We start from the raw sequence: 13,330 nt of genomic DNA, 5'->3' as shown, positions 1-13,330 counted from the left end.
GAAACACTGAAGCCCTGAACTGTTGCAGCCTCTCACACCACTCATTCTCACTCTCACTCATACACCCGCCCTCATACACCCACCCTCAGCCACGCCCCATCTGGACATAATTCGCAACCCCAACGTTCGAATGAAGCCACCCAAGCTCCACCCACTTTCATGAAGGGTTCGTGGATTCATGGTGGTGAAGCCTCTCCACTGCCCATACCTGTCTGTCACGCTCTCGCGTCGACCGTGATGACGTCACGACCGACGTCACGACCGAACTGACGTAGGGAAGGAACGGGTCATGAGTAGGGTTACCATTTTGTGTCCTCTGAAAAAGAGGACACATGCCACGCCCCCGCCACGCCCCCTTTCCCCTCCCTGTCACATAGTCCCCTCCCCCATCACATACTCCCCTCCACCCGTCACATCCTCCCCTTCCCTTCCTTACCATCTTCCCTGGTGGTCTAGTGATGTATTCGGGGCAGGAAACAGCCCCCTCTTTCCTGCCCGGAGCGCTGCCTGCCCTTGCTTACATCCTTCTCGGTCTCGGCTGGGGATTCAAAATTGCCGCCGAGAGTTGAAGCGGCCTCACGAGACTTCAACTCTCGGCGGCCATTTTGAATCCCCAGCTGAGACCAAGAAGGAGGATGGGCAAGGCAGCGCTCCGGGCAGGAAAGAGGGGGCTCTTTCCTGCCCCGAAGATGTCACTAGACCACCAGGGAAGATGGTAAGGAAGGGGAGGGGAGACCCATGGCGCCGAATCTGGATCGCGCAACCGCACGCACGCCCTCCCACACGCACGTTTGTCCAGAAATCCGGACAAATGTGCGTGCGGGCAAAACCCGCCGGACACACCGGACATGCCCTCAAAAAGAGGACATGTCCGGGGAAATCTGGACAAATGGTAACCCTAGTCATGAGGAGGTGGAGCCAGGACGCAAGTGGCGAATCCGGGGCATCGGAGGCATGAGAACAGTTCCCGGGCCCTGCAGCCGCAACACAAGCTCTATCCTTGCACCGCCAGCGCTGGCAAAATGGCTCGCACTCCAAACTGCTGCAGTGGCAACAGCGACACACCACCGCCACCATGATGGCCGGCGTAACAAACACGGTGACCAGTGTGCTGTCGGAGCATCGCCCACCCAGCATGGCTGATGCTCCCCTTCACAGAGGTGGGCCCAAGGAGCGGCCAGGACGCAGAGAGCGGCGAATACGTGCAGCAGCTCAGGAGCGTGACAGGTACTCAATTACAACAAATTTCGCTTATTCAGATCTTCAGCTGCCTCAGAAGTGCAGGCACAGCGTAAACACTGTTGAAGAGGCCCTCATAGCAGTCAGAGACGCTGGGATTGAAGGCCTGGCAGTGCCTCTCTCCACAGAACCTGTCAGACCCCACAGGTTCCTCACTACATCACAGAACAGAATGAGGAGCCAAATCAGGTAGCACTGCGGATTCAGAAGCAGACAGAACATCTCACACCTGACACACCCAGGATTTGAAGGCACCCAAGGACAGCAGTAGAAGAGCAATTTTGGAGTAACACACACAATGGAATGAATGGGGGCAGATGAACAGGGAATATTGATGGTAGCATACAAAGGGAAGGAGTGTGTATGGAACACTGAAAGCAATGGTGCAAGGGGGTGGGGGAGCAATCACTGTTGGGGCTATGGTTGAGGACACTGGATTACGTAACAGATCCTCTGGCGCAACACCTGCCAATGTTTGGGTTCAACATGGGGGGGAGGGGAGGGCCAGGAGACGTAGAGGAGATGGGGATACAGGGGAGAAAAACAAGACTATTGACAGGACATGGAGGGGGGAGAGAGGGAGGGCACACCGCTGACACTGGGAGAGAGGGAGGGGACGGGACAACCCTGACACTGGGAGGGAGGGGCAACAACCCTCGAACGGGGGTAGGGAGGGGGACCCTGGAACAGAGAGGGGGAGGGGACCCTGGGAGGAGGGAGGAGGAGGAGGACAGCCCCTGGCACACACTCGCCTTCTCACACACACTGTTTCTCACAGACACACTCGCACCCACTCTCAGTCTCTCTCTCACACACACACACTCGCACATTCACTCTCTCTCTCACACAGTCACTCTCACACACGCTCTCTCTCAAAGATACACACTACGAGGAAAACCTTGCTAGTGCCTGTTTCATTTGTCTCAGAAATGGGCCGTTTTTTACTAGTAAGTACATAAGTTTTGCCATACTGGGACAGACCGAAGGTCCATCAAGCCCAGTATTCTGTTTCTAACAGTAGCCAATCGAGGTCACAAGTACCTGGCAAGACCCCAAAACATTTTATGCTGCTTATCCTAGAAATAAGCAGTGGATTTTCCCCAAGTTCATTTTAATAATGGTCTATGGACTTTTTTTTTAGGAAGCCATCCAAACCTTTTTTAAACCCCACTAAGCTAACTGGGTGGAGAGGAGAGAGATGGAGGGTTGTAGGATTATGTAGGGAGAGGATAGTAAAATGCGAGACCATATAGGAGGGTTGGGAGAAGTTGACCAGGCATCAGCGGAGACATTGCTGTGTTGGGTCATTTTAACAAATATTTATCTGCCACTTAGGTTCCTACGGTATTTCCTTCCACCCCTAGGCTATCTCCGCTCATCCTTTTACAGTAACATAGCAACACAGTAAATGACAACAGATAAAGACTTGCATGGTCTATCCAGTCTGCCCAACAAGGCAGACTGGCTTTTGAGTGGCTTTTGTATATCAAGACTGGATTATTGCAACAGTCTTTACTGTGGGCTTCTAAAATATCAACTGAGGAGACTACAGAAATAAGCAATGGATTTTCCCAAGTCCATCTTAATAATGGCTTATGGACTTTTAGGAAATTATCCAAACCTTTTTCAAAACCTACTAAGCTAACTGCTTTTACGACAATCTCTGGCAATGAATTCAAGTTTAATTACACGTTGAGGGAAGAAATATTTTCACCAGTTTGTTTTAAATTTACTACTTAGTAGCTTCATTGCATGCCTCCTAATAGTAGTATTTTTGGAAAGAGTAAACCTATGATTCACGTCTACCCATTCCACTCAACTCAGCATTTTATAGACCTCTATCATATCTCCCCTCAGCCATTTCTTCTCCGATCTCAAGAGCCCTAGCTGCTTTAGTTTTTCCACATAGGGAAGTCGTCCCACCCCCTTTATCATTTTTGCCACCCTTCTCTGTACCTTTTCTAATTCCACTATATCTTTTTTGAGATGCAGTGACCAGAATTGCACATAGTATTGAGGTGCGGTTACACCATGGAGCAATACAAAGGCATTATAACATTCTCATTTTTGTTTTCCATTCCTTTCCTAATAATTCCTTACATACTATTTGCTTTCTTAGCCAATGATGCACACTGAGCAGAGGGTTTCAATGTATCATCAATGATGGCACCTAGATTCTTTTCCTAGGTGGTGACTCCTAATGTGGAACCTTGCTTCAGGTAGCTATAATTTGAGTTCACCTTTCCCACATGCATCACTTTGCACTTGCTCACATTAAAAGTCATCTGCCATTTGGTTGTTCAGTCTCCCAGTTTCGTAAGATCCTCTTGTTATAAATTATATTTGGTGCCAATGCAGCTAGGTGCTGTGAATACAATGCGATTTGCTGTTGTGATTCCTCCAGACTCTGTGACTAGAGTCTGCTGTGGAAAAAGCAACCTGTGTAATATTGCATTTCACACATATAAAACATTGTATTTCACACATCAGAATTTTTGGACCTCTGATGCAGGCCTTTAGGCCAAAACACAACATGTGTTGGGGTCTTTGGCCATTGAAATAAAGAACTTTTCTAATATACCTGTACACTATATTGTATGTGTCCTTCTTGGTCTCAACTGTTTAGAATAATCCTGTCTGGGTTCTTCAATCAGTTTCCTATAGTATGTGGTGTCTGAGAGCTGTCTGTGTCCTTCTTCAATGTATTTTTGTGCATCATGATCACTATGGAGGGAGGGGAATGGGACTTGATATACTACCTTTCTGTGGTTTTTGCAACTACATTCCAAGCGGTTTACATAGTATATACAGGTACTTATTTTGTACATGGGGCAATGGAGGGTTAAGTAACTTGCCCAGAGTCACAAGGAGCTGTAGTGGGAATTGAACCCAGCTCCCCAGGATCAAGGGCTACTGCACTAACCACTAGGCTACTCCTCCTTTGTCTACAGGTTTGATGACAATGTTTCAGTTATTTTGTAGGGTTTTTTTTGTTCTTTCTGGTGGAGAGGGGTACAGAAGTTTCTTTTCTTTGCTGTGATTTCACTCTATGTCTGAAACTTTCTATGTAGTTGTATACTTTATTCAGTGCGATTTTTCTAGCGAAAAAGGTGCCGGTACTCAAAAGCCAGGCCACCCTTCAGGAATGGGTTGATCACTGAGGGACCTACCCCACAAGAGCCAGGCCCCCTGCAACCAGTCATAGAATCTATGACAAGGCAGAATTGGTGTGTAGAGCCTGAGTTCCTTCATTAAAACTTAGGGACCATGGGTCAATTTTAGCAGACAATGGAAAAGGTGCCGGTACTCAGTACCCCCAAGTACCCCCTCAAAAAAGCACTGACTTTATTGTTTGTCCATTGTGTGGGGTGAATTACGTGTTCTTTCATTTAAAATTGTATTCCAGTCTGTTGAGAGTCTCTCTTTTGTGAAAATATTTTGACACTCACCAGACAGGATTTAACAAAGATCTGGGCTTTCTATCCCACTATAAACCATAAAATTATACTGCTTTGTCACCCTCTTATCACCCATCCATCTCTCCCTGTCTCACACCTACCCACCAGTTCTCCCTGTTTCTCACCATCTCACTCCACTCTCTTCCTGTGAGACTGTCATTGGAATGCTTTTGCATTTCACTTATATATTCTGATATTTGTCAATATTTGTTCATTTCTGATCTGAAGAAGAAGGGTTATCTTCAAAAGCTAATCAAAAAATGTTTTAAGTTAGTCCAATAAAAAAGGTATCATCTTATTTTCTTTTCTATGTTTTGTTTTATTTCTACTTATTACCTTTAAAAGTGGACTAACAACATCACTTTACTCATTGTTTAATCTTGAAATTTCTACACAAATATTTGTTGTGCTTTCTATTGTCTTTCATTTATTTGGTGCACATCACCTTCAGTTCATTTGCAAGAAGGTGGAAAAGAGACAAAGAAACAGCTTATACACTCATATACTCATACAAATATACACCACAATTTACTGGGCACAGTTGGTTGATTAGGAGAGAAAAGCAAAGCTGTTGTAATCTCTTTACTCCCCTTCTTGACTATTAGTGAGTGAATTCTGCCTATCACAGCCCAGCCCATGTCATGTTATCCGATTATTAACTGAGAAGGACTAAATCTAGTCACAATTTTCTTAAGTACCATTCTCTGCAAATAGCTTTCAGAAACATGCACTACCGTATATTCAAATAAAAAAAAAAAAACAAGACAAGCATTGATGATGCTTCAACAATCCAGTTCCCTAACTGATGAGACAGTACAGGGCAGGAAGGCATGGGATGGGAATCATTACTATACTAAGATTTGAGAATGGTGAATTACAGGAGTTTACGATACTGTTAAATAGGGCAGTGTAAATAAATGTATTATTTTAACCTTACTATTTGGTTCCGGTTCTGCAGGCATAATTCTGTGCTGAACACACTAAACCTAAGCTAATCTTTCAAGTCCTCTTTCACCTATTCCACTAAGCTCCTTCCTGTTGCTCTTCTAGCATTGTCCTAGATCATATACGGTGTGTGGTTTGCACAATACATCTACTCTGATATGTTCAAAACTCTTACATTCTGCTCTGATTCTCAAAGTGTATATTAAGAATTAATTTGGCTAGACTTCCACCATTTGCTGTCCTCTTCCTGCTACAATTCTGTGAGTTGTAGATGTTGCCGTTCTTATGATGCTTTTACCTTCAATGTATGTGATGGGGGATTTCAAATACAAGACTACCCAAATGTGTCCTGGAGACCCCACAGCTAGTTTGGTGTTCAGGATCGTCACAATGAATATGGATGGCATAAATCTGTATGCACTGGAAATACTGCATATGCAAATTTATCTCATGCACATTCATTGTGGAGATCCTAAACACCTGACTGGCTGTGGACAGGTTTGGGATACTCTGACCTATGCAGAGGAGGTTAAAGCTAAAATATCAAAAGGTACTTACAGCACACACAAGGCATATGCTCGAGAGATGGACTCACTGTCCCGCACCAGGAAACTACCATCCTTGCCAGCCTTGGAGAGCAAGTCCTCTGCTTTGGAGCGAGTGATATTCCTGTGGTACCAGCAATGAACCATCATTGGAAGCATGGGAAGGAACCTGGATTGTGACTTGGTGGATTTGTGCAGCCCCCCGTTGTCTGTGTGAACCTGTACACTCTCTCACCCTCTTTCACTCAGTTTCCTGTTTTAAGCTGTGCAGAAAGGGAAAGGAAACTGCATTGCACAGAGTACTTCCTCATTGCAGACCCAGAGCAATACATAGACCAATACCTCCCTCTGGCATGTTCTCTCAATCATTCCATTACCCTTCCATGTACTGCCACACAGGAAACCTCTGTCATCTCCTTAGATGCAAACACCAAACAGTCCTTCTTTTCTATTCCTTATTCTATACCTGATTAGCAATAAAAGAAATAGATTAATTATGTATCAAAATTTCACCAGGGAAAAAAAGGTAAAGGAACAAAGATCTATTTCTAAATCTAAAATAAAAAAAGGGAGGTGAAGAAGGCCTTTCAGCCTCTCTTTGGTCGGCTTTCATCTTGCCTTTGTGTGGATCTCTCAGATTGGTGGGGCTGAGGGACATCCCAGAGGCCAGTGCACTAACAATAGAATAGTGTCCATGGCCAAAAATGCACTGGAGTTCTCCTCAACTTCTCTCTTACCGCACACAGACAGTTACAGGTTCCAGATAGTGAGCTAAAATTGTTAGATGTCAATAATGATTAGGCACAGTAAATTCAAAAGACAAAATGTGACTGGAAGACCATTTTTAATTACAATAAAACTCCCTTTTAATGGGCTCTCAAGAAACGTACATATACATAAACAAGAAGGAGCAAGAAAACAATAAGACAAACAGTCTGTAAAAATAGAATGAGGTAGTTAACAAAATAATCAATAGTTTCAATGGCTTGATCTCCTCTGAACAGTATTCTGTATCTCAAACTCAAGCATATTTCACATTTCTTCACAGGCTAGATAGCTGTAAAAATCGTCATTCCCTTTTATTTTTAATTTTCATTTTATAAGTTCACAGTTAAATCGCCAAGTAAAGACATGTGCAGAAAGTTAAACTGGACAAGAATATGAATATTTAATTTAATTATTTATTGGGATTTATTAACCGTCTTTATGAAGAGATTCACCCAAGGTGGTGTACAGCAGGTACAGTTTAATATAAAAGTTACAATTTTGTTAACAGCATCAACAATAGTAAATTGATAAAGAATAAACATAAATACAAGGAATGAGGTAAATATAATAAATAAAGAGGACCAAAGTAGAAAAGAAAAGGCAAACACACCTAGGTGCTCATTTTAAAAGAGAAAAATGTCCAAAAGGTTTTCTCACAAAAACGTTCAAATTGGTATTTTCAAAACCAATTTTTAGATATTTTCCTATGAAGTCCATCAGAAGTGCGTTCAAACCACAAGGAGGCATGTCAGTGGCAGGAACTGGGCGTTTCTAACACTTGGACATTTTACTGACACAATGGAACAAAACAAAAACATCCAGGGCTATAAGTAGGACGTTTTGGTCTAGACCTGTTTTACTAACAAATAAGCCACAAAAAAGTGCCCTAAATGATCAGATGACCACTGGAGGGAATCAAGGATAACCTCCCCTTACTCCCCCAATGGTCACTAACCCCCTCCCACCCCCCAAAAATGTGATTAAAAACATTACTTTCCAGCCTCAGATGTTATACTGAGGTCTATTAGAGCAGCATGCGGGTCCCTGGAGTAGTCTAGTGGTGGGTGTAGTGCACTGCAGACAGGTGGACCAAGACCCATAACTCCCCCTACCTGTTACACTTTTGGTGGAAACTGTGAGCCCTCCAAAACTCACCAGAAACTCACTATACCCACAAATAGGTGCCCCCTTCACCCATAAAGGGCTATTGTAGTGGTATACAGTTGGGGGTAGTGGGTTTTGGGGGGGGGAGGGGCTCAGAAGACAAGATAAGAGAGCAATGATGACATGTGTACCTGGGAGCATTTATTTAAAGTCCCCTGCAGTGCTCCCTAGGGTGCCCCATTGTTCTCCTGGAATATCTGTGTGGCCAGTCTACTAAGAATGCTGGATCCCCCTACATCCTAATGGCTTGATTTTCTGCCTTTTTCACTTGGATTTTTTTTTTTTTTTTTTTGGAAAATGGACCCAAAAGATAAATACACAGAGCACAAAAACATCTAGAAAATAGCCATTAAAAAAAAAAAGATAGACATTTTTCTATTTTGAAAATGGCGGCTATATTCCCCACTTGAATTCTGAATATTTTTAGACGTCATATTGAAAATGTCCTAGTATCTAATTCAATTATTCACCAACAGTGCGAGATCCAAGTGAAGAAAGGAAATGACATTTGTCTGAAATAATAAAACTATTCACATGCCACGATATTCAAAAAGTAGCAAACCATTATGTTGGTACATGTGGGGGTGGGGAGGAGAGGGGTTCAGTTACAGAAATTGCAGTCAGCCTCCTACTACCAACAAAAGCACATAGTTGGAAAGAATAAAAAAAAACATACGTGGTATTCTTATACTTAATTATACATTTACAGGGAAATTTGAAATAGTACATGGCTCCTAATTGCAATACTGTAGGTCTTAAGACAAATTGCTTCCTCGTCCATCGAGTTTCTTTGGATATATCCAGAAATATCCTAACAGTAAAATTCAAAAAAGACTCAATGCCTAAAGTATATCCACTAATATACAAGAGTGTTCAAACCAGGGGCTCCTTTTACAAAGCCAAGCTGGTGATTCTAGCACGGCAAATGCATCAAAGCTCACAGGAATTGAATGGGCTTTTGTCGCATTTGCTGCATTGGATTCGCTAGTGCAGCTTTGTAAAAGGAGCCCTAGGTGTGGGAAATATATACCATACCCAGCACCACCTTCCCAACAGTCATGTATAATAAATCTAGATGTATTATACCTCACTGTTGGGAAGGTAGTGCTGGGTATGGTATATATTTCCCACACCTAGGGCTCAATTGCAGGGCTATAATGCCAGTTCAGTCAAATACAAAGCCTGCAGCTAAACCAGTATACGTTTCATCACTGGTCACTGAATTATATAGAAAAATGAAGTGAAATACAACTTATAATGAAACAAAGGAAGGACCAATGCAATCACATTTTGAGCGCTGGCTCTGCTTCAGGGTGCACTTTCTTTTGCCATTACTGACATAGGCGTTACTTTCAGAACTAGCGCAACCAGTCTTGGTCTACCCCAAAGCTAGCTGAATTAACAATATTCCAGGAACCAAATCCTCAATGTTAGAATTTTCAAGTTGTGCCAAAATATCCATCACCTGACTGTCAAGGACTTCAGTATCCATCTGTTTTTATACTAGAGGGCAAGTAATAGAGGGGCCCTTTTAAAAGCCACGTAGGCACCTACATGCGCCAAACAAGTACCAAATTGTAGTTACCGCCCGGTTAGCCCATGGACCTTGCAGTAATTTCAATGTTGATGCGCGTCTGAAAAATATTTTTTATTTTGTGGCACGTGTAACGGATGTGCGCCAAGTGGCTTTTGACATATGTAGGTCATTACCACCCAGATTCTTTACTGCTAGGTCAATGGCTGGCTAAGCATTTATTGCCCAGCCGGAGTGGTTGAGACAAGGTGTATCATCAAAGTCCCCCTCTCACCTCACTTGTGTGTTACCCTATGCACGTGTATCCAAATCGATAGTGCAGATTAAAAAACACTGGGGTATGTTGGCAATACATCTTCAATTTCAACAGGCGCCGATGTTTGCGTTTACAAGAGGGCACAGTTTAGGTGAGAGACTTTTTTCCCAGGCAAGGGATGGTAATGCATTTTTCAAGTGTGATGAGGGGGCACTATAGATGTGAGCAATGTATTTACTGTCAATACGCTTTACAAATGAAGGAAGTGGTGATTCCGCATTCGCAGGGTCAAAGGTTCCAGTTATATAGTTGGACTGATTGTAATTCTGCCAAATGTGTGTATGGGATTGTATGCCCATGTGGGTTATGGTACATCAGTCAGACCGTACATAAGATGAAGTTTCGTATCGCGCAGCATTTGAGCAATCTGCGGTTACAGTGCACTGAAGCTCCCCTTGTCTCTCATTGGCAGCTTAAAGGTCATGACGTTCAAGACTTAAAATTTGTAGTTCTTCATATGGTGACAACCCCTAGGGGTGTAATGTTTCACGGATGTCTTTAAGAAAGGAACAGCATATGATTTTTCAATGGAACACTGTGGCCCCCTATGGTTTAAACAGGGAAATTGAATGGTTAGCAGTTTGACAGGGAGGGGATTTAAGGAGAACTTTTCCCGCCACGCACCATACGCATGCGCGGGCATCCTACGCACCCACTGCTTAGTATGGGAGCATGATTGAGTTTCCCAGCTACCTGTTTTGACTGGTAAGACACTTTCAAAATGATGGCTTTAGCAGATTTCATTGTTAGTGTGAATATGGTGGGTAAGGGTGTTTAATTGATGTTGCTTTTTAAATTGAACAGACCCCTCATGACACTTGGAAGAGCGAAACACGGACCATGTGGGGTCATGCTGGATATGAGAGTTCAATCTGAAGTCAGAAGGATTCCTGTACTTGGATAAATCTTGGCCGACTGATAATGGTTATGCCTTGAGGCATTTGGTGCTGGCAACAACAGGAGATTACTGGTAGAAGGATACATATGTGATACTGCTTAAGTTTGGAGTCTTGGAGTGTTTGGAGTTCACAATATCTTCAGCGGGACCCGTGTCGGGTTTGCAAAACTTTGAATCTGATCGAGAACTGATGGTGAACTACCTACAGCAATTCAGCCAATTTGTAGAGGACTGCAGTTTTTGTTAGCTGGATTAGCCACTCTAAATTCCTCTGTTCTGATGCCAGCCATGATATGTATTACATGATAATTATAATGTCCATTGGATGTTGCTATGAATTGGTGTCAATGGAATCCTTGTGAGTTTGATGAGTGTTGAATGAGTGGTGAGATTGCAGTGTGTGGATAGTTACTTTAATGTTTTAATTATTATGTATTGTGCAATAATTAGTTTGGATATTCGATAATAATTAAAGATTTGGAACTGTGCATAGCTGTGATTGGGATTCAATATACAGCGCCTTAATTTCTGTGTGGAAATTGAAATGTATTCTATAACAATGCGTCTAACTGAATAGGTTAACTAGCTAATCAGCGCAGTTACTTGGATGTTAACAAGCAATTATCAGCACTAATTGGCATTAATTAAGATTTACAAGCACAACTCACTATGTGTATTCTGTAACGTGGTGCGACTAAATTCTAAGTTGCATAGGATTATCAGTAATCACACCCTCTCCAAAAGATATTACACGATGTGATACCCGCAAGCGAGCCTTCTCCGGAGTAGCCCCCACACTCTGGAATGCACTGACTGAAAGGCTCCGCTTAACACATGACTATCTCTACTTCAGGAAGCAGGTGAAAGCCTGGCTCTTCAACCAGGCCTTTAATGGAAGAAGTAACTATCTTTTTATTCTCACTCACACACACAATTAGTGACATGGGTTGCACATACTGCAGCAGGATATGTTTATCTATTCCTACCCTAGCTGAGATAATATTTAACCATCTCTCTGAACTCATAAGCAACTTTTCTTTAAATTAGTCACCTTATTTTCTAACTCTTCTTACTCTATTATCTATTTATATATTCCATCTTTGCTTTATGTTTCACTATCAATTACAATGTTCTGTTACGTATTGTGTTGATATTGTAAGTAGTGTACAAGGTCATACTTTGTATTGCTATTTCAATATTTTTACCACTGTAATTGACTATTGCTCATGTTTGATCTATTCTTTTTTTTTAATTCTTTATTTATAATTCCAATTTTTACATTACAAGAGATTCTTGTTTCAGAAAAACAGACAAGAATAATCTTTAGGATTACATCATCCATAGGAAATATAACAACAATCATAATTTAAATGCCTTCTTTAGATCACAAATAAACAGAGAGAGGGGGCATATATATAAGATAATGGGAAAATTTAAACAAGAAAAGAAAAAGTATATAAAGAATAGACTTAACACGCATTTTCTATCCTTCAAAATTTTTTTTCCTCTTCTTCATCAATTGGTTAGTAATCGCTTGAAATTAATGCTTCCTAGAATCAAGGAAAACACTCTTAACTGTTCTGGCTGAAAAAATATATATTTTAAGCCTTCATATTTCAAGACAGATTTGCTAGGATAATTCAAAAAGAATGAGGCTCCCATTTCCTGGGTTTCCTTTCTCATACTCAAACATTTTTCTAATCTCCTATGTTTGCTTAGTAACATCTTGAAAAATACGCACTGTTTTACCATAAAATAAATCATTCATCCTACGAAAATATAATCTTTTTACGGCATCCACGTCCTGTTGAAAAACAAATTGAACTAGTAAAATCATTCTTTCTGAATGCTCTGACAGTTCGGATACGTTTAAAGTTGTTTTTCCATTGTTTCCTAATGTTTTACCAAGTGAAGATAATCCTTCCGAGAGAGGTTTATTTTGTATATAATAAATTTTGTTTACTGGAGGTAAAGATTCTGAAGAATATTTTAATATTTCAATCAAATATTTTTTGAAGGCATCTAAAGGTGATATTCTTATTTCTCTCGGAAAGTTTAGAATATGCAAGTTTAGTCTCCGATTATAGTTTTCAATTTGGTCAATCCTTCTTTTAATTATGGTTTTATCTTTTACCATTTCTGAAGATAAATCTTGCAATATTTTTACATCTTGATTAAGCTTTGTTGTTTGAGTTGTAAATTCCGTTTTTATAGTAGCCAACGAATCAGAAAAGTGTTCATTGTACTCACTAGTGTAGAAAGTTCTTTCGTGGAATTTTCAACGGTTACAGCCAACTGTTGGAGAAGTATCCATACGCTCTCCAACGACACCGTCCCCGGAGCTGCTTTCAATTGCTTCCATTCAATGCTCGGGCCGACAGGCCTTTGCTTTCCTTCAGGTTCCGCTTTTCCAGCGCCTTTGAACGAGGTTCCCTCATCAAACTCTTCGGTTTCGGAAGGGCC

General features: G+C 41.8%; 1 protein-coding gene across 1 annotated transcript in view; it reads right to left on the bottom strand.

Annotated features, from left to right (window-relative positions):
• INPP5D (inositol polyphosphate-5-phosphatase D) overlaps positions 1-6,406 on the bottom strand; it is a 420,594-nt gene extending 414,188 nt beyond the window's left edge. The window contains exon 1 of the mRNA XM_030216155.1: positions 6,201-6,406. Within this exon, the coding sequence (XP_030072015.1) occupies positions 6,201-6,346 (146 nt within the window). The 5' untranslated portion in view covers positions 6,347-6,406. The remainder of the gene's footprint in view (positions 1-6,200) is intronic.
• Between the last annotated feature and the right edge of the window lie 6,924 nt (positions 6,407-13,330).

This window comes from Microcaecilia unicolor, chromosome 10, assembly GCF_901765095.1.
Source record: "Microcaecilia unicolor chromosome 10, aMicUni1.1, whole genome shotgun sequence".
NCBI classification, from domain to species: domain Eukaryota; kingdom Metazoa; phylum Chordata; class Amphibia; order Gymnophiona; family Siphonopidae; genus Microcaecilia; species Microcaecilia unicolor.
The sequence above is the reverse complement of the archived record's forward strand: the minus strand, read 5'-3'. Positions and strand labels throughout refer to the sequence as shown.